At 37.3% G+C, this 23,427-nt stretch overlaps 1 protein-coding gene across 2 annotated transcripts; it reads right to left on the reverse strand.

The window, feature by feature from the left end:
• Nucleotides 1-6,367: 6,367 nt before the first annotated feature.
• Nucleotides 6,368-9,861, reverse strand: LOC142171365 (uncharacterized). Of its 2 annotated transcripts, XR_012700929.1 has the most exons (6): nucleotides 9,287-9,861; nucleotides 8,637-8,694; nucleotides 8,438-8,555; nucleotides 8,213-8,330; nucleotides 6,867-7,055; nucleotides 6,368-6,443 (listed from the first exon to the last, which is right to left on the reverse strand). XR_012700929.1 is itself a non-coding variant. In XM_075233733.1 (5 exons), the coding sequence occupies exons 1-5, from the start codon at nucleotides 9,758-9,760 to the stop codon at nucleotides 6,999-7,001; spliced, it is 825 nt and encodes a 274-aa protein (XP_075089834.1). In that variant the 5' UTR covers nucleotides 9,761-9,861; the 3' UTR covers nucleotides 6,766-6,998. The 2 variants fall into 2 exon arrangements, 1 of the variants encoding a protein (XP_075089834.1); XM_075233733.1 differs by lacking the exon at nucleotides 6,368-6,443 and having other exon boundaries at nucleotides 6,766-7,055.
• Nucleotides 9,862-23,427: the final 13,566 nt, after the last annotated feature.

The following is a 23,427-nucleotide window of genomic DNA, read 5'->3' on the forward strand; positions in this document are numbered from 1 at the left end:
ACACGACTATCATACGACTAGAGTAACTCATAATATAACCTTCTTATCATGTTAAGTACCACTGTCTTACCCTAAAGGTACGAGTTATAACATTCCCAACTTGTTGACTTTCGACAAAATTTATTTTCTTCAATTCGTTTAGCTTATAAACCTTCCAACCCTCTTGGTACTTGTTGTTCATGATCTTAAAATTTATAAACTCTAAGGTAACATGATTAACTTACTTTATATACTTCCAAAGATGATCACATTTATGATCTTCCATCAGTTTACTTACGACGTACTTTTACGTACGAAAACATGACGTTTAATAACCATGGTGACAAAGGATTCATATGATGGTGGCAACCCATTCAAGGCTTAAAGAGAAGCTCGAAATTAGTTAGAACACGATCAATAACTTTAAGAGAATCAACTAACTGCTTTATTTTACCCATATAGGCATCAATAGATAGATTACCCTTTTTGAGAGATTGAAGTTGATACTTGATTTGCATCTCGCGTGCAGTAGTAATGTTAACAAAATGACTTTTCAGAATAGCCATGCCGTTTGAGCAGAAACTGCAGCATAGAGTATAGGAAGAAGATCATGTGATACTATTGCATTGATCCAAGTCATTATAAGATGATCTAGTTGACACCATTTCAGATACTCTAGGTTGGTGATGTGCCGTAGAATTTCGGCACTTTTGATACTAATTACATAAATTTTAACTCGTCTTTTAAAACATTTTTAGTTATTTCTTATCACGTTTTGGTGTTTGGCAGCGTACCAGACTTGAAGAACCAAAAACACGAAAAAGAAGACAAAAACCCACAGAAGGGCAGAAATGCGGCAGGTCTGTGATCGCAGAAGTGTTGTGCGAACCGCAAACCAACCGCAAACTAAAACAGGTGGTCCAGCTCTTGAAGAGAGAAATATGCGGCCCATTATGCGGTCGCATAACGCTTCTGCGAACCGCATAATGACCGCATAAGTGCAAATGAGATCCTGTGAGAGCCCTGTTTGCGACGCAATCTGCGGTCGCATAATCAATATGTGGACCGCATAATGGATATGCGATGGGGAACTGGGCAACTGGGCATGCAATTATGCGGCGACCTTGTAATTCCGCGGACGGCATACACGATCTGCGACCCATTCTGCGGTCGCAAATGTGTTCTGCAGGGGCATTTTTGTCTAAATTTGACCCCGACTTTTGGCCTATTATAAATAGATTTACTAGGGGGTTTGTGGGGCATCTTATATGAAAAAAGAGGCTACTTTAGAGCATTGAATACACCATTATTTTGGAAGCTTTTGAAGAAAGAATCTTGTATCTTTGTAAGCTTTATGACTTCATTTATTGCTTTGTTCTTGGATTCTAGTATGAGTAGCTAGTCTTAAATACTAAGGTTGTGGATCCTAAATGAGTGAAATGTTAATGGGTGTTTACCATTGAATATATATATATATATAATGGTTGGTTGATATTTATTCATTTCTTATGCTTCATTTATTGTTAGTGGTTGCAAACATTAACTAATTCCATTTCACTCTATCTTTACTTGGAAAGGTGGGTTAGGGTTTGGTAGAATTGAATATAAAAAACTCAAGGCTTTAAACCTTGTTTAATAGAATCGCCTAGGAATAAGTGGATTCTATTTGGCATAAATTAATTATTCTTAATTGTAACTCTTTTATATTTGGAAAAATCATAAAGAGAAAATACTACCCAACTATTGGAAAATATTGGGTAGTCACTTAGAAACCATTTGCATATCAAAGGACCTTCCATTAGAAATATATCATATTAACACCGATAGCATTCCATTCCATTGATGGGGACACAACCTTGGTTTCCTTAATCATATTAATTACATTCTCATAACAAAATAGTTTTCTCGATAACTCATTATTACAACACTCTCTTTTAAGCTAACGGAGTAGGATTACGACTTAAGTCAAGTTTCACACTATTCAAGTAACCTTTTCTCACCTATTCCCTGTGGGATTCGACCCCGACCTAATTGAGTTATTATATTTGACATCGACCACCTTACACCATTTATTTATGTGTAATTTGAGCGTATCAGTTGGGAACGTTGTTTCCAGTTGAATCAATTATCATACACTGAGGGACAATGCCAGAACCATCAGTGTGATACTGAAGCTCATAGATATCAAGAACAAGAAGAAAAAGATGACTCCATTTCATGTAGTTGGAATTGTCGAGGCAAACAGGAACCAAGTCTTTGATGTGTACTGAGTAAGGTTTGTTGGGAGGTTGAGCAGCCATGAGTAAAAAAACCAGAATAATTATTGAATTATACTTGGGGTAGATGGCGAAGCAAGAACGAATATGGAGAATAAAGAGACAACGGAAGTGGTCGACCAGATAAAATTCAGAGGGGATCTTGAAGGCTATCTGATATCATGTTATGAAATAACCTACGCACCTTTGTGCTTGGTTGTATAGCTTTATAAGATGATACAGAGTAAAAGTTATAATCAAACTCTTCAATGAGATAACAATAAGACTCAGGCTCTCTATCTAATTGCAATCAGATATACTCCTATCCAAACCAAATTATAATACATTAACAAGAATTAAAAAATTATAAATTACCAATCGTACTATCAAAAGAGTAATTTTATTTAGGACCTTAAAGTATTTGAAACAACGATCTTATAGTTCGAATTGAGCATCTTTACTACAAGGAAAGAAGCACTTTAACATACAAAACCTTACCAGGAAAGAACCAAACGATATTCTTTGTTTGCAATGCATTATGTATCTTCCACAATAAGGGTGGCAAGTGGGCCGGTCCAGGACCGGGACCGGCCCGGAACCGCGGACCAAACGGTCTTCTGGGCCTAAACGGGCCTGAACCGATTAGAACCGTGTACGTGGGCCTGATCCGGTCTTCCGGGCCGGTTCTTCACTTTAGGACCGCTAGGCCCGGGACCAGACCGGTCTTTGGCGGGCCCAAACGGTCCCAACGATCAAAATTCAAAAAAATAAAAAAAACTTGCCCGTTGGCTATTTACAAAATAGCCATTTAACCCCCCAACTTTGTTTTAACCCCAAACTTTTTATAATTACACTTTTTTCCTATTTTCAACTATAAATACCCCCTCATTCTTTTATTTTTCTCACAAAATCATCAATCTCTCTCTAATTTTCTTCTATAGTTGCTACTATTGCTTACTTTATTGTTACAATTTGTGAAAAAATTGAGAAGTTGGTGAATTGAAGTCTTCAAGTCTTCAACGATAATCAATTTTCAACAAGTTGTTCGTCAATTCGGTAAACTCGTTCCAACTCATAATTTTTAATATTATAATTTTGTTTGTTTTATTTATTTTCTATTATTTGATTAATTAAGATGGCTTCCTTAAAAAAACTTTTTGGTAAAAATAAGGGAAAATCCAAGAGTGGCGAATCTAGTGGCCAATTTGTTCCTCCTCCACTGCCTCCGGCTCCCCGACCCAATCCCAATATCCGTCCTACACCTGCTATTCTTGATAGCGATAATAGTTTATTACAATTTACTAAGAGTCAATTTTGCCATAATGTTGGAGCTGGTGAACAATTAGACCATGAATTAATGAATGCTCTTTATTCTAATCCAACTATTGATGAAAATGATGAGGAGAAAATAGATTTTGATGAAACTCTACTGTGATTACCTTACTGTTACCAGTCATTAGATTGATGAGGATTGAATAATGCAAAAGCGCATTATTGCTTACAGAATAATTAATTCACGTCACACAGGGCAGTTTATTACTAGCACAGTTACGGATATTTGTAGATATTTTTGCATTAGTGATAAAATAATGTTAGTTTCTATAGATTATGCTACTAGTAACACAAATGTTATAGCCTTGCTTACCACTACACTAATTCCTGCATTTAGTAACATTTTTTTATGTTAGATGTATTTGTCATATTTACCATTTAATTGTGGGTGATGTATGAGAATTTTAAATATTAAAATTAAAAAGGTTAAAATTGCTCTTAACTGGCTTTTTTATTCAAACCGTATAAGTAGACTTAGAGAATATTTTAAAAGATGCGATGAATTTGGCCTAAGAGAAAGAAAGGTTCCTAAACCTTGTCCAACTAGATGGAATTACATGTATGAAAGTTTAGTTGTTGCATATGAATATAGAAACCCCATAAACTCAATATTTAATGCTCATGTAAGTGATGATGATGAGCACCTTACAAATGCGGATTGTGCTAATGTTAAAATGCTTGTAGATTTTTTAGAAAAATTTCATATTGTTACAAATGAATTTTCTGGGCAATATTATCCTACTATTTCTAACTGTTTAGTTTATATTGCAGAACTTGCAAATTTGTTTGCTCATTTTTCAGAGTGTGAAAAAATTTATAAACTTGCTATTGATTCTATGAGAAAAAAGTTTAAAAAATATTTTTTCCCTATTTTCCTTATTTATGGTGTTGCTGCTTTGTTAAATCCTTGTATGAAATTAGGAGGTCTTCAATTTTAGTATGAAACTGTTTATAAAGGTTTAGCACTTGAAGACGGGGAGTTGTCTAAACTTCCGGAAGCAATAGCCTCAATTAGAATAAATGCTCAAACTATTTTATAATGCTTATCAAGTTGCATTAGATTATGCTAGACCAAATGTTCCAACTCCTTCTTCTTCTGATTCTCAATCATCTAAAAGAACTGTGGGAGTAAGAGCACTTAGTGCTTGAGCAGGGTTTAGGGATTCTCAAGGTTTTAGTAGTAGTGATTTTTCACAACTAAATGAGCTTGAAGTTTATTTGTCACAAAAAATTGAGGAAGTGAATCCCGACGGCTCCTTTAATCTTTTGGAATGGTGGAAGGACAAAGAAAAATACTTTCCGGTTCTTTCAAGGATGGCCCGAGATATTTTAACTATTCAAGCTTCAACAGTGGCATCAGAGAGCGCTTTCAGTCAAGCAAGACTTCAACTCGGTGATTATAGAGCGTCTATGAGGGAGAGCTTGGAAAAATCAGTACTTTTCAGAGATTGGATCTGTTCGCAAAGAAGAAATTTTGGACTTGCTGAATCACAACCAGAGGTAGACGAAGCTTACGAAGGAATGCTAGCTGAACTTGCGGAGGATGTTGCTTCGCCCGGAAGCGGTGATGACCAAGCTTCTTTTCCACCACCACCAACGAAAATTCCTCCGGACCTTGATAGATTTATGAAGCTTGTAAGAGATACCATGTAACTTGTATGAACAAAAATTAGTATGTATTATGTAACTTGTATTTTGGAACATCTTTGATTAGTTTATTTTTTCTTCTCAATGGTGGTATTAGCACCTTGTTGTGCTCATTCCATAGGGGGAGGAAGACTAAGAAAGATATTGCCATATTTTTTTAATGCTATAATAAAATTATAACGCATTGCTTTGAATATCTCTTTACAATATTTTGTCTTTAAATTTGAATTAAAAAATTTAGGTCACACTTCTATAATAAAATTTACAAGAAATTGTCTTAGATATTTTTATTAACATCTTTTTTTCTCTAATTTCTATAATAATAATAAAAAAGTATCTGTTGGGCCCACTTAGCCCGCAGGCCGGGACCGTTTAACCCGGGACCATTAGTTCTTGGGCCTGATCCCGGGCCGATTATTACAAAAAGACCACCAGGACCGGGACCGTTTGACTCGTTTAAATTGGGACCGGTCCGAGACCGGCCCACTTGCCACCCATACTCCCCAACAACAAAAAAACGCATGAATTTTATGTGATATTAATATTTATGTAACTTTTTTTATGCGCTTGTTTTCGTTATAGATAATGTTTTTTGTCATTTTGGTTACGTACGAGTTTAACCGCTATCCAACATAGAATAATTGAAGTATCTCATTTGTCCGAAAATCAGAACCAAAGGTACGTCATTATCAAAAGAACAAATGTTAAAATTTTAAATAGCAAAAACTGGACTAAAAAGAAAGAGCAGCTACTTTGATACCGTGATGAATTACAACTTAGTTAATATGTTGAAATCTATAGTTTCTTTTTTGTAAAAATAATTCTAGTTTATTCATGCGCTTGGGCAAGTGGTAAGAACGGGGCTAAACTGCACCTAGTGGAACAATAAGAGGGGAGTGACTATAAACAAATGATTGCCAATATCCTTTAACAAAATTGAATTCTTAGATGATTGAACTCGGATCTTCAACCTATTACCTTTTTAAATGCTTTTTAAGAAGGTAAATCAATCCAAATTGGAGCAATAGAGTATTTCATCTTTGGATTGAAATATTCTATACCACTGATTGCTCATAAATCATATGAAAATAAATTATGTTAAACTCTTCCTCAATCTTTAATCTAATCAAGAACGCATGAGAAATCTAACCTGTCAAATGGAAAGTGATTGTCCAAGGTGAGTTTCAACAAATCATTGTAGAACTCTTCTTTCTTTTTTGGCACTGCAAACTGTATTACAATAGTTAAAGTATCTTAGGTAACATGTACGTACCCAAGTAGTCTTTTTCAAAAGTAACAGAAAATTATAGTGCAGTGCCGTAGCTCATTTGCCCATTTTCACATTGTCACTAAAGAAACAAAAGTGACATTTTGGGTCAAAAAGTGAAGAAGGTAAGGCAAAGCTCATATGCTCGCAGATGATGAAGACAAGCTAACTGTCAATCTATGGTATCAAACTTGGAAAATTGAGGCAATAAAATTTATAATCCCTGCCAATGCCGGGTGTATAATCGCGGTCAACAAGATTGGAAGTTAGTGTCATGTCGCGAAGAGAATAAAGTAAAATATATTAGAAGTCAAAGTATGGGATTGGCTTTAGATGTTACAAGCACACTAGGTGTGTACTGCAGTACATAAAACTTCTTTGTGTACCTGTTTCAGAATGGCTTTTCATACAACCCAACCTCAAGCTTTGTTCCGAGGTGACTTGTTATAATGGGTGATTAATGGAACTGCAAATGACTCGATATAGAGCACGTTATGAATTACTACTATTTGATAGTTCTACCGGTGAGTACTCTGGCTCACACCAGGTCGATATTCTCCAATTCCAAGCAGGTCCTGCAAATGTTTAAACTCATTGAGTTGCTTAACAAACCTAGTTTACAGTAGTACAGAATGATAGATTATTAAAAATAATAAATAGTCAAAACAGCAGAAAGTGAATAATACAAATAGGGTTGATTGCAATTCCAGAACGAGGATAAGGGGAAGTAAACCACGCATCATGCACTTTCAATATGCACAATGCCTGTATAATTGTGGAAAAGAACACTGATAAAAAGCTTATTTATTCTTCTTCTTATGTTTGGCAATAGATGACTGTTCCACTTCCGTATAGTGAATGAAAAGGTGTGATCCCTAGGGATTGTAAATTTGATATTCTTTTGTCATACTCATGAGGCATGTTTAGTTCTACAAAAATTTGACAATGAAAATATGCTTGTACAGAATAATGGTGTTGCAAGGAATTCATATTTGTTATATGAACTATAGCAGAAAAAAGCCCGACAGTCGATCTGACTCTAGAAAGAGTGCTCCAGTTAGCAAATGAAAATCCATCTGCATTTTTAACAAAGGCAGGATGGAAGCTAGGAAAGACACAACCAGCAGTAAGTATTAGGCCCTGTGCATATCCACTAAGCTATGGCTAGATCAGGACTCAAAGTGACAAACTTAGACCTTAAGGGGTCGTTCGTTGGAAAAAAGTTATCCCAGGATTAATTATGCTGGGATTAGTTATCCCACCATGGGGATAAAAAAACACTACAATCCCGGGATAACTAATCCCGGGATTAATTATACCGTAATTTTCTACCCAACCAAACACGGGATAAACTCTTCTTAAATTTAGTCCCGGGATTAATTATTCCTTATCCCTCATACCAAACGAGCCCTAAAAGCATCACGAGGGCCCAAACAACTGAAATAAGCTTCAAAGTAGTTTTACTATTCTAGTTTATCTATGCACCTTATATGGACGAAACAATACTAGAGGGAGACCCTACTCACAAAGTACAATGAATTCATCAAAAAAGAAAATGCAGTATGCATTTGCAGGCGATTGACAACGATAAAGCTTAAATCATTATAGTAATTGCTCCACCAACACAAGAAGCAGTGAGCAAGAGTTAGAAGTAATAAAAATGAACTAAACGTGGGGGAAGCTACTTCATCTTTTATAGGGATCCTAAGGAAGGAGATTTATATATATTGACCTGGCATGCTTTATTTTTGGCTCTGGTTTCTGCCGTGCTGGGAATGTCATGATTTGGTTTTAGAAATTTCTTCTCCCGCCGCTCACAAGAACCCCATCCATCTGAGAACCTTGAACCCCTAGGAGGAACAAAACAAAGAAGGGGGAAAATGGAACAAAATAAATAGAAAATCTAGCAAAGCTGACATGTTTGAATAGGAATAGTGGGTGAACCAAAAGAACGTACTGCATGTGCGCCCGAACTATAAATTCAGCACGTAGAACATTACGGTTCTCATCAAATTCGATGTTCTTCTCTTTAATTTCATATGATAGATTGAAGTAAAAGGATATCTTCCTCCAACCTGCACAAATACGATCATGTTTATGCAGCAAAAATTTAGTTGTGAGTAGAAGAAACCAATGACCCAAGCATGTTATATTACCAGCTTTTTTGATGAAGGGACTTCCAGAAATCATAGTGTAGTCACTTTTCTCCAGAATCTGTGAAATGTTTAATTGATTATTAAGCCCTGATGAAATCAAACTTATGTATACAAAAAAGGAAAAAAATCATAACAAAACAATAGCAGTAATTGCTGATTATGGATGTTAACAGAAACTAACAGGCAGTATAATTGTATTTATCTTTAAGGTGACTTTTATTTAACAATAAAATTTTAGTAAAGATGCAGACATTGCCCAGATTTTAGGAGATAGCCAGGTTTTGCCTAGAAATATCAAAGATTTTATTGTAAATGATTTGCTGATTCAATTCAAGTACAACGATGCTGATTCATTATCAGTGATTTTTAACTAATTCTCTACATACTATCTTATTCTCCATAGTTTAAGCTTCCTGTCCTTAAATTACTATCAAACATCTATGTTGTTTAATAGGCTGAAGTACTTCCAATATTACCATTTGATACAGAGGACGAGATACTAGATAGATACATTTCTTCTGATGCCAAAAGGAAATAAGACGGAGTCTACAAATAGCATACACCTAATTAAAACATAAATGTGCTGGCATTAACAACAGGTAATATATGCCATAAGTACTTTCAAACTTTATATGCAATTTGTTACTTACGGCCATAGCGGCATTCTGATACTGCTTGAAGAGAGAAACAGTTGGGAAAGGAGCAGCCAAACAATGCCTCAATGTAGTCGCCGGAGAACATTCCGAACCAATCGGACTGTTGTTATTGCTACGATCCAACTCCGGCGAGGAATAATTCGTCACATGAGCCGGCGAGCGCTGCACGTTCTGCTTTACCATAACCATAGAAGAATTCGGAGTCATCTTGGAGATTTTCTGCGGCCGGCAATTTGAAATCTCTCCGCCATTTCTAGGGTTTTTGGGCAGCCTATTACTAGAATGGGGAGAAGGATTTGGGATAGCTGGAAGAGGCCTAATCGGAGTCTGTTTGTGAGCTACATATATATTATTGCGGTGCTTGGAAACAGTGGTGGAAGCGGCGGCGGCGGCAGAATCTATCACCGCCCAGAATGCGGCGTCGTCTAGGTCCTTATCATCCACACCGTAATTGATCCCAGAATTCATTTTCTTTTTTTCTTTTTAGCTAAGCTAGCTTCTGTTGCGGAACCATATCGCGCCTGTGCTACAATTCGAATTTCAAATAGCTCATACGCCGTCGTTACATTTTCCAATGCAAGTATTTATTAGAAAAAAAACTCAACTCACTTATTACATATTTTAAAACTCGTTTACTTCTTTTTCCATCTTTTTAAACTCGTTGACCCATTTTAATTACCAAACCCAATAAAACAATTTAAAATGATTGTGACAACTTAGGCCCTCTTTGTCCATAAATAAGATTCTTTTTTTCAAAAAGAATTCAAAAAAGTGTTCGTTCATGAAACTTTGCAAGTTTCTGGATTTTTTTGAAAATGAGTTTTTCAAAAATCAAAAAGTGGGTTTGACCATTTTTTCAAAAAAAATTTAAAAAAACTTTTTTCTCCACTCGCAATACTGCAATATTTTTTTAAATGAAATGCATATCCAACCATAATTTTAAATTTTAAATACTATTTTTCAACTTAACTCAAAATACTACTTGGACATAAAAATTACAATTTTTATGTCCAAACGCCTACTTAGTTGGATTTACATCAAATGTTGAGTTGTTATTAGATTATTTGTGTTATTTTTTTCTTTCAGAAATTCATTTTTTGAAATTAATAAAATTGATAATTTGTTACTTTTGGTTCATAAAAATCAATTATTAGAATGGTGATTGCGTACTTTGCTTCTCTGCTTCATTTTTTTTTTTATTTTTATATTTTTATTATTTTAGAGAACTGATACTGATTTTCCCGCCTAATGCACCCGAATTTGATTCAAACTTATAAGCCCCCGCCACAACAGGTCTGCCATGGCAAGGAAGGTGATGGTTCTACTTCAGGCCGTTTAGACGTGCGGGTGGATCTCACCGAGGCTGGTTTAGCTACTTTAAACCGGCGTATAAAAGTTGTTGAAAGCAACTTCTGCTCACTTGAGTATGCTGCGCTAGAAGAGTTGGGAGACGTCAAGGAGGCTTTAGATAGCTTGATTGACGAGCACAAAGAAGGACTGACCAATTTTTGAGCTCAAGCTGACCGAGGTTGTATTTGCATTACATGGGGAAGTTGACTCCCTAAAGCAACAACTGGAGGCAGCAAGGCTCGCTAGTGGCACTGGTCCAGTGACGGTGCGTGAGACCAAGGTTGAGGTTCCTAAACCCAAAGAGTTCAAGGGTGGAAGGAACACTCAAGATGTTGAGAACTTCATTTGGAAAATGGAAGACTACTTTGAGCACCTCAACATTCCTGATGAGGTTGCTAAGATCTGGGCAGCAACTATGTATTTGGCTGACACCACCATGCTATAGTGGCGGAGGAAGAAAGCAGAGATGGAGAAGGGCAGTTGCTCCATCAAAGACTAGGAGCAGTTCAAGTCCGAACTAAAGCGCCAGTTTTATCCTCAAAATGTTGTGAATGAGGCTCATCGGAAGTTGAGAGAGCTCAAACAAATAACTTCCATTCATGAGTACGTGAAGGAGTTCACCAAACTCATTCTCCAAATTCCTAGCTTGACAAGTAATGACTAGTTATTTTATTTCATGGACGACCTCCAAAACTGGGCCAACCAAGAGTTGTAGCAGTGTCAAGTCAAAGACATGATGAGGCCATTGATGCTGAATCCTTGAATGATTTTAGGCCAGAAGCCACAAAGGCAAAGGACACCAAGAGCAAGCCTACTAGAGCTGGTGGAGATCATGGATATCGTGACAAAGGCAAGCAAGTTGCTTCCATAGGTCATGATTTCAAAGGTGAAGGCAATTGATCTTCTCATTGGCGTGACATGTATAATGAAAGAAAGAAGGAAGTTGGTCCTCGCAATGGTTGTTATTTTTGCAAGGATTCTAGTCATAGTTATAAAGATTTTTCTTCTTTGAGCAAACTTGGTACCTTGTTTGGAGCTGAAAGGAGGCAAGCACAAGGTGGTGCACAAGCCGGTGAAGTTGCTCAAGAGAGGCAGGATGTGGCTCATCTTGGCCACATGATGCTTGGTGCTTTGCTGACCAAGGAACTTGTTTTGAGGCAGGATACTCAAGAAAAGCATGACCTTGCTCAAATGAGTCACATGTTACTTGGTGTTGTGATAAGCAAGGAGCCTAGATTAAGGGAGAAATGATCACTGTTTATGGATGCAAAACTGAATGGACAGCATGTCCGTATCATGGTGGACACCGGTGCGACGCACAACTTCGTGACTAAAGCCAAGGCTAAGTCACTTGGCCTTGTGTTTAGTCCCAGTAGTTCTTTGTTGAGGACAACCAATACCGACCTTACCAATATAAATGGAGTTGTCGGTGATGTGCAACTCAACTTAGGAGCTTGGCAAGTAAATATGAATTTCTTTGTCGCTCCCATGGACGTGTTTGATCTTGTCTAGGGTTTGGACTATTGGGATGAAGTCATGGCCTTCCTTTCCCATAGTCTCAACCAAATTTATATTTGGGATCCGAGGGATCCTTGTGTTGTGCCAACAGTTCATGTGCCACAAGTTATTGGCCAATTATCCGCGATGCAGATTGTGAAATGCTTCAAGAGAGGAGAAGCCACATTTTTAGCAGTTGTGATAGAGCTTGAGAAGGACAAGGCCATCCATGAGGGGGAATGTCACAACCCAACTGGAGGGTCATGACTAGCACCCGGGCCATACTTGCCGAGCACCAACGTACATTTTATCTAACCTTCCTTATTATCTTTAAGGGCCGACAAGATCAATATAAATGGTAGACATGGATCATGAACATCCAACAATGAAAGATAATGTCATGAACATACATAACATGGGAAGACAAGACTGTCAAGAAACTATATATAAGGTACGAGCTACCGTGGTGCCATGAAAGACTATACAACAAAAATCAGCCGACGAGGCATTCCAAACCATACATGAGTCGACACCTATCTATGAGCCTCTAAAAGAACATAAGTGCTACAACATTGCCGGAACAGGGCCCCGACATACCCATAATGTCTATAACAAAAATACATACCAAGACCACGGCAAGTCCGGAGAAAGGATCTTGCCAATAACGCTGAACCGGATAGCCTACTGTGATGGGGGAGCTGCGTCTACCTCGTCTATCAGGACCTGCAGCACGACATGCAGCGTCCACAAATAAAAAGGACGTCAGTACGAATAAAGTACTGAGTATGTAAGGCAGAATAGCATAAGTAAGAACAATAATGTAAACAGTGATAGGGAATATACAACCTGTGACATCTGGGTACCTCTGAGGGCTACTGACATGAAATACATGATACATACATATATATATACATAAACTTTTAAAACATATGCCTTTGTGGGCATCATCATCATCATATCGTACCCGGCCGTAATAGGCTCGGTAAAACGTACCCGGCCATCATAGGGCTCGGTAGAATCGTACCCGGCCACGTGGAGCTCGGTAAAACCCAACTGATCAGTGGTTGCACAATAGGTGCCATACCCGGCCGACTATAGCGCGGCTCGGTAGAGTAAAATAGATACATATATATGATGCATGCTGGACTCATTGGAATCACATTTTGAACCTTTCGGAGTGACGTAAGGTCGGTATCCTTCGTAAATGTTATTAGGATTAACTCTTCATCAAGAATCTTATAAGAATAAGGAACTACCAACAACATTGATAATATAAGAATAAGATAAGTAACATCAATATCAATTGTTTAATAAGAAGGGCAGCAATGTAAGTACTGCTAGCTTCTAAGAGTAGAGTATCTTTGGGAGCTCGTTCATTACATTATGTACAATCGGAGTCGTGCAAAAGAATGAAGGGGATATCCTCACATACCTTGTATATACTGCCCAACCTCAAGCTATGCAAATGTCACGACTCCTTAGTCTACAATAAGAGAAATGACACTATCATTATCGTTTAAGCGTCGTAACTATTATGTATCGACCGCAGCCTATTTTACGATGAAACGGACAGCACCTCCCCTATTTATATGACTTCACACAAGTCAATAAAATCACCAAACAGCCCAAACAACATCATTAATAATCATATTGAGCCTCCAAAACAGTCCACCAACTAACAACATGACTACCAAGCCTTTCGATATATATTTCACAAGTTCTAGCATCAACGACTTAGCCACAACTTGGATAATCTTAAATATATATAGAGTAAGAGGTTCCTTACCTTTAAACAGAAAGAACAACTCCAATTTGACCTTAATTTTCCACGAAATATCCCTTTAATTCTGCCACAAGAACAAGGAAGCGAAACTAGCAATTAATTCGGGTTTTTCGGCACTAGAATTACTTTAGAAGACTTGAAATCACCTAGGGTTGATATTAAAAACTTGAAGGTGTATTTACAGAACATAAAACACTTAAAACAACCTCCCACATGAGCTGGAACAACACAAAAATCCGCAACAACAAGAAGAACAAGAAACTTACTAGCGCCACGGGATTCCCGACATTTGATTTGTGTTGTTTGCCCTTTGTTTGGGTCTTGGATCATGAGAGAACCTTGAGAGAGTATTTTTAGGATTCTAAGGTCTGAATATACTGAAAAATAATGACTTAAAACGGGGTTGAGGTATCTTATATATATCCATATGTCTTAAACCGCCTATGTGGGCCCCATAGGGAGCTGCTTGGCGCACTATCACGAAAACGCGAATATCACTCTATTCCGAGATCGTATCGACAAACGGTTTAATGCGTTGGAAACTAGACTCATAGATCTTATATTTTATAGGTAGATCACCCCATAATTCAAAGCACATTGGGAGAAAAATGCAGTAACATTTGACCTAATGTTTAAGTAAAATTATAAACCTAAGTTGCGACAACTTTTATCGACTTTTGTTTCATAACTCGCTTGACTTCAAGACTTATGATACGGATAATATATGATTCAAATACATTAAAACAAGACCTCTTGGGACAGTTAATCACCTCTAGTGTTACCCGAAAATACAGGTTACAACATCCTTGATTCGTTTAACTTCAAATACTTGTTAACCACTCTTATACACCCTTGGATCATTTAAGACCAATAGGATTAACTTCTTATCATCCCAAAGATAATATCTTCTTGTATTTACGTCGACTAACTTATGGCGTGATCTATGGTATGCAAATTTGGGTTGTAACAGGGAAGCCTTGTCCCCATGTGTTCAACATGTCCTTGATGAGAACAAGGGCATAATGCCCGAAGACATTCCCAAACATTTTCACCACATAGGGAATTAGACCATCACATTGAGATGATTCCGGGAGCAAAGCCACCTTCCATGGGTCCGTATTGTATGGAACCTATGGAGCTAAAGGAATTGAGGAAGTAAATCAAGGATTTGCTTGAAAAGGTACATGTCCGACCGTCGAAGGCACCATTTGGATCTCCGGTCTTGTTCTAAAAGAAGCAAGATAGGACTTTGCGGCTGTGCATGGACCATCGTGCTCTCAATAAGTTCATGATAAAGAACAAATACCATGTCCCTTTGATTGCAGATTTATTCGATCGTCTTGGCCATGCCAAGGTGTTTAGCAAGATGGATATGAGGAAAGGATATTATTAGGTTTTCATAGCCGAAGGTGACAAACCAAAGATGACTTATTTGACTCGTTATGGGGCTTTTGAATAGTTGGTGATGTCGTTCGGCTTAACCAACGCCCCAACTATGTTATGTACTTTAATGAACAAGCTGTTCCATCCATTTTTAGATCAGTTTGTGGTTATCTATCTTGATGGCATTGTGATTTAAAACACCTGTATGGAGGATTATCTTGATCACTTTCGCAAATTTTTCTAAGTGCTAAGGGAAAATGACATGTTTGTGAAGAAGGAGAAGTGTTCTTTTGCTCAGCCACAAGTTTAATTCTTGGGGCATACAATCAGTCAAGGACATATTCGAATGGATAGAAACAAGGTCGCGGCGATTAAAGATTGGGAGGCCCTAACAAAGGTTACCGAGCTGCTGTTCTTTCTTGGCCTCGCCAATTATTATCGGCGATTCATTCTTGGCTATTATATAATAGCGGATCCTCTCACTGATTTGCTGAAGAAGGATCACTCATGGGTGTGGATTGAGTTGTGCCAAGAGGCATTTGAGGGTCTCAAATCAGCAATTACAGAGGAGCATGTCTTGTCTCTACCTGAATTTTCTAAAGTCGTTGGTCCACACGAATGATTTTGATTTTGCTATTGGTGGCGTCCTAATGCAAGAGGGCCATTCAATAGTCTTTGAGAGCAGAAAGTTGAATGATGCGGAGCGTCACTATATTGTCCAAGAGAAGGAGATGACAGCTATGGTTCGTTGTCTAAGAACCTGGCACCATTATTTGTTGGGGCCTCATTTTGTTGTCAAAACAGATAACATGGCAACAAGTTATTTCCAGTCCCAAAAGAAGTTGTCACCTAAGCAAGCACGGTGGATGGACTTCTTGGCAGAGTTTGATTATTCCTTGGAATACAAACCAGGGAAAGCCAATATTATCATCGACGTGCTTAGTCGAAAGGCAGTGCTAGAACCCATTGTTATCACAACAAGCAATGACATTCTTGATACCATCAAGCAAGGGATGCAACATGATCCGATTGCGAAGCAGCTTCTTGACTTGGCCAACCAAGGAGAGACAAAGGAGTTTTTGGTGGAACATGGGCTTCTTTATACCACTGGCAGGCGCATCTTTGTGCCTAAGTGGGGAAACCTTTGGTGCACTTTGATCAAAGAAGGGCATGACACAGTATGGGCAGGACATCCGGGTTAAAAGCACACCATGGCATTAGTAGAGTCATCCTATTATTGGCCGCATATGAGGGATGGCATTGAAGTCTACGTCCAAACGTGTCTTGTTTGCCAGCAAGTCAAGGTTGAGCACAAAGTACCGGGGCTTGCTTGAGCCCTTACCGGTGGCGGAAAGGCCATGGGATAACGTCATAATGGACTTCATTACATGTTTGCCAAATTCAGAAGGCTTTGGCACGGTCATGGTGGTGTCGATTGGTTTTCAAAATATGCCACCTTCACTGCCACTACTGCCAATTGCAAAGCCAAGGAGGTAGATCGCTTGTTCCTACGGCATGTGGTAAAGCATTGAGGCATCCCAAAGCATATCATAGGAGATCATGATCCACGTTTCACCGGTGCTTTTTGGAGGGAATTGTTCAACCTGTTGGGGTCAGAGTTGCACTTTTCAACCAGTTTTCATCCCCAAACGGATGGCCTAATGGAGAGAGTCAATGCGATCTTGGAGCTGTATTTAAGGCACTTTGTTAGCGCTATTCAGAAGGACTGGGCAAAGCTGTTTGACACTGCTCATTTCTCATATAATTTGCAGCATAGTTAATCAACCGGGAGGAGTCTTTTTGAGCTTGCAATGGGGAAGCAACCCAATACACCACAGTATTTGCCCGTGAGTGCAGAATTAAAGAACCCAAGAACATTTCCTTTGGATAAAGCATGGGAGGAGCAAGTTGATATGGCAAGGTCTTATCTAGACAAAGCTGCTCGAAAGATAAAAAAGTTTGCTGATCGAAAGCGGTGCTCGAGTCACTACAGAATTAGGGATAAAGTGATGGTAAAGCTTAATCCTTGACAATTCAATTCGTTGAGAGATTCCAACCAAAGTCTGATTCGGCGTTACGAGGGGCCATTTGAAATCATTGCCAAGGTTCGCAAAAAATTTTATAGGCTAGACATGCCTCATCATCTGAATATTTACCCCGTCTTCCATGCTAGATAATTAAACCATATAGTAAAGATAAGGTTGATGTGGAGCGTGGACATTCTAGCCGCGCTCAAATTTTCATAACACCTTCATCTATTAACAAGAAAGTTGAGGCCATTATTGATCATCAATTGGTCTGAGGCAAAGGTTGGGGAAATTCAAGTGCTCAATTTCTTGTCCATTGGAAGGGCAGTCACTCGAGGAGGCGTCGTGGGAGAAATATGAAGATCTATGGCAGTTCAAGGATAAAGTGCATGATTACTTGAAACTTTGTGGCACCGAAGTCGTCACCATTTTAGGTGGGGGAGAGTGTGCTGCCCCGCCAACTTCCCTACTAATTTTCCCGCCTAATGCACCAAAATTTGATTCAAACTTAGCTGCCACAAGCTATAAAGTCTTTCCACATAACATGTCAATGTCTTGGAGGGACAAATACAAGCATGGAGGCCAATTAATGCAACCTGGTACTTGTTCCCAACATCTGGGCGCGGTCCATGGTGCAAAGCCTGCCAGTGAAAGGGGCAGCCCTGAAAGTTAAGGAAAAATATGCATGTTTTAGGCAATGGTAGACTGGCGCCCCAAACAACTATTTCCTCTTCTAGTTATGCACCTTTAGGGTATATTACTTTGTAATTCATACCAAGTAGTGGCTTGTTGAATTATATATACATGTATAGGCCTTAAGAGAAGGAATCTCACACTTTGCAATTTTCCTCTTATCAAGTAAATCTGAAAATTAGCCTTCGCCTCCCAACTTTTGTGTGCCTTTTCTTTCATTGTCTTTACTTCCTTTGTGTGTGTGTGTGTGTGTGTGTGTGTGTGTGTGTGTGTGTGTGTGTGTTTATCTTATCTTAAGCACAACTTGGTGCTTGGTTTCTTGATAGGACTGAAACTTTGGAGAGCAAATAAGTTCCTGGTTATGGACCTTAAGATCACGAGGAAGAAGAGGAAGAGCGTGGTGTATAGCCAACCTAGGATCAAGTAGGGAGCCTTGACTGAAGACAAAACACAGTAGTTGGGGGTTAAGTTGTTAACTATAGGGACTTGGAGGAGTAGTGAGTATGCGAGCATTATGTAGACTACGACGACACATTGCATTAAGGAAGCTGTCAGTGAGGTTTTAAGGGTCTCGAAGGGTTACTCTAGTGGTTACAACGAAGACTGGTGGTGGAGTAGAGACGTCCAAAGGAAGTTGAACACCAAGAAAGTGGTGTTTCTGAAGCTAGGGGAAAGCATTAACGAGGAGGAGAAGAGGTCGAATAGGGAGTGGTATAAGTTAGCTAGGAAGGAGGCAAAGTTAGCAATTACGGCGGTTAAGACTGCATCGTTTGGTCGTTTATATGAAGAACTTGAAGGTAAATGAGAGAATAAGAGGCTATTTAGGCTAGCGAAGGTGAGAAAGAGAAAGGCTCGTGACTTGGACCGAGTGAAGTGCATCAAAGACGAAGAAAGTAGAGTTTTGTTGGATGAGGCACATATCCGTTGGAGATGGCAGACTTACTTCCATAGTCTCTTGAACGAGGAGGGGATATAAACATTGTTCTGAATTATTTGGGATCCTCCGAGAGCCGTTGTGATTTTGGGTATTGTAGGCGGATTAGAGTTGAGGAGGTTATGGGGGCTATGCATAAAATGAGTAAGGGCGGAGCAACCGGGCCAGGTGAAATCCCAGTGGAGTTTTGGAAGAGTATGGGCAGAGCGGGCTTGGAGTGGCTCACTAGGTTATTTAATGTCATTTTAGGTCAAAATATATGCCCGAAGAGTGAAGATCGAGCACGATGGTTCCATTGTACAAGAATAAGGGTGATAGCCAAAATTACAACAGCATCGGGTATTAAGCTGCTTAGTCATACTATAAAGGTGTGGGCGGGGGTGGTGGAGCTAAGGGTGAGGAGAAGTGTGTCTATTTTTGAGAACTAGTTTGGGTTTATACCGGGGCGTTCGACTATGGAAGTCATTCACCTTGTTAGGAGATTGATGGAACAATATAGGGAGAAGAAGAGGGATTTGCATATGGTGTTCATCGATTTAAAAAAGACTTACGATAAAGTCCCGAGAGAGGTTGTATGGAGATGTTTAGAGGCTAGAGGTGTACTTGTGGACTACATTAGGGTGATTAAAGATGTTTGATAGAGCGAAGACCTAGGTGAGGACAGGGAGGGGTCTCAGACCATTTCCCCGTCATGATGGGGTTGCACTAAGGGTCGACACTCAGCCCTTTTTTGTTTGCCCTAGTGATGAGCGTACTGACTCGCCATATTTAGGGGAGGTTCCATGGTGCATGTTATTTGTAGAAGACATTATTTTGATTGACGAGATGCAAGAATGTGTTAATGCGATGTTAGAGGTGTGGAGACAGACCCTGGAGTCTAAAGGTTTCAAGTTGAGCAGGACTAAGATAGAATACTTGAAGTGTATGTTTAGTGGTGCAACTCAGGGAGTGGATGGGGAGGTGTGGCTGGATACACAAGTCATCCCTAGGAGGGGAATTTTTTAGTACCTTGGGCCTATTATACAAAGGGATGGGGAGATTGAAGAAGATGCCAAACATCGTATTGTGGCAGGATGGATGAAATGGAGACTTTTTTCGGTATTTTATGTGACAAGAAGGTGCCACCAAAACTTAAAAATATATTTTATAAAGCGGTGTTTAGACCGACTATGTTGTATGGGGATGAGTGTTGGCCAGTCAAGAGCTACCATGTCCAGAAGATGAAGGTAGCAGAGATGATGATGTGCAGGTACACCAGATTAGATAGGATTAGGAATAAAGTTATTCGGGACAAGGTGGGTGTGGCCCCTATTGAGGATAAGATGCGAGAAGAAAGGCTTATATGGTTTGGACATGTGAGGAGGAGAAGCACAGATACCCCAGTAAGGAGGTGTGAGGGTTTGAAATTGGAGGGCCTTAGGAGAGGTAGAGGTAGGCCGAAGAAGAACTGGGGTGAGGTGATTAGGCATAACATGGCGCAGCTACAGATGACCGAGGACATGACCCTTGATAGGAAGGTGTAGAGGTTGAGAATTATCGTAGGAGGTTAGGTAATATAGATTATTCATACTGGTAGTATTAGTACGTACTCTCGTATTTGGTTGGTATTAGGTTTCTTTAACTACCTGTCATTTTTTGCATTTTGATAATCTTACTATCTTGTTATTTATGATACTTTTACATGGCTTCTTGGTGTTGTCCTGTCTTGTTTTATTATTATTATTATTATTATTATTATTGTGGTGCTTATACTTTCTTCAACAAAGGGTCTATTGAAAACATTTTCTCTACCTCCACAAGGTAGCGGTAAGGTCTGCGTACACACTATCCTCCTCAGACCCCACTATGTGGGATTATACTAGGTATGTTGTTGTTGTTATTTTAAAATTAAAATCTAGATATTAAAAAATTATACGCAAATTAATATAAGTTGCAATTCTTCTCAAATCAATATAATGAAAAAATATAATTTAAATTTTGGTTTCTGTTTAATTTTTATTTTCACAAAATAATGCATGTGTTTGGATTTAGTTACATAGAAATAATTAGTTTTTTAGTTGTTGGAAGCGTTTACAGTTTTCCTCCCTAAAATCAGAATCATTGTGTGTAGAGAATGTATAATTTACCAAAATAAAAATTCGTACCTCTACCTCTCTACGTACATGAATGTGGTTATTTTATAGGGAGAAGAAGACTTCACATGACATGCAGATAAGTACTTGAGATTCTTGAGTCCTTCCAAGAGCAGATTGATCACGCTGATCAACACAATAATGAGTAAATCGGTTTTTAAAAAGGGTAATAGGTGAATTGGGTTTTTAAAATAATATATTTATATATTTTGTATTGAATATGTATTGTTAGAAGCCAAAAATGTAAATTTTACTTTTTTCATATATAGATATTGCTCATGTGATGGCCTAAGCCTGGCAAGTGGGCCGGTCCAGGCCCGGGACCGGCCCAGGACCGCGGGCCAGACGGGCTAAACGGTTAAACGGGCCAGGACCGTTTGGTCCGGTTTTAGTGGGCCTGGTCCGGTCTCGTGGGCCGGTCCTATGATTTGGCCCGCCAGGGCCCGGGACCGGACCGGGGACCGGCCCGGTCCCCTTAGCGGGCCTAGCGGGCCCAACAGTTTTTTTTAAAATTTTTTTTTTTTTTTTAAACGTTTGACGGTAAAAAATAGTCGTTGGCTATTTATGAAATAGCCATTTAACCCCTCAACTTTGTTTTAATCCCAAACTTTTTATAATTACACTTTTCCTATTTTCAACTTGTATTTTGGCACATCTTGATTAGTTTCTTTTTCTTCTCAATGGTGGTATTAGCACCTTGTTGTGCTCATTCCATAGGGGGGAGGAAGACTAAGAAAGATATTGCCATAATTTTTAATGCTATAATAAAAATATAACGCATTGATTTGAATATCTCTTTACAATATTTTTGTCTTAGTATACTATATCTAGTATACTATGTGTATATATAGTATATAAATCGAATATAGCTTATATATAGTAAGATGTATATATATTATAGTATAGTATAGTATACATATAAGCTTATATTTATACTATACTATAGTCTATACTATATATACATCTCATAAGATATATAAACTATATTCGATATACTATATATACATCTTAAGATATACTATATATACTATACTATATATACATCTTAAGATATACTATATATACTATACTACATATACATCTTAAGATATACTATATATACATAGTATACTAGATATACTAGATATATATAGTAGATATACATGTATATATATATACTATATATACATAGTATACTAGATATAGTAGATATACATGTATATAAAGTATATCTTAAACTATACATATAGTATAGTATATATATATATATAAGCTTATATTTATACTATACTATAGTATATACTATATATACATCTAATAAGATATATAAACTATATTCGATATACTATATATACATCTTAAGATATACTATATATACTATACTATGTATACATATTAAGATCTACTATACTATATATACATATTAAGATATACTATATATACTATACTACATATACATCTTAAGATATACTATATATACATAGTATACTACATATACTAGATATATATAGTAGATATACATGTATATAAAGTATATCATAAACTATACATATAGTATAGTATACATATATATATATATACTATAGTATACATCTAATAAGATATATAAACTATATTTGATATACTATATATACATCTTAAGATATACTATATATATATCTTAAGATATACTATATATACTATACTACATATACATCTTAAAATATACTATATATACATAGTATACTAGATATACTAGATATATATAATAGATATACATGTATATATAGTATATCTTAAGATGTACATATAGTATAATATAGTATAGTATACATATATATATATATATATAAGCTTATATTTATACTATACTATAGTATATACTATATATACATCTAATAAGATATATAAACTATATTCGATATACTATATATACATCTTAAGATATACTATATATACTATACTATATATACATTTTAAGATATACTATATATACTATACTACATATACATATTAAAATATACTATATATACATAGTATACTAGATATAGTATACATAGTATACTAGATATAGTATACATATGTACATAGTATACATATAGTATAGTATAGTATACATATATATATATATATAAGCTTATATTTATACTATACTATAGTCTATACTATATATACATCCCATAAGATATATAAACTATATTCGATATACTATATATACATCTTAAGATATACTATATATACTATACTATATATACATCTTAAGATATACTATATATACATCTTAAGATATACTATATATACTATACTATATATACCTCTTAAGATATACTATATATACATAGTATACTAGATATACTAGATATACATAGTAGATATAC

This window comes from Nicotiana tabacum, chromosome 17 (assembly GCF_000715075.1).
Source record: "Nicotiana tabacum cultivar K326 chromosome 17, ASM71507v2, whole genome shotgun sequence".
Classification (NCBI taxonomy): Eukaryota; Viridiplantae; Streptophyta; class Magnoliopsida; order Solanales; family Solanaceae; genus Nicotiana; species Nicotiana tabacum.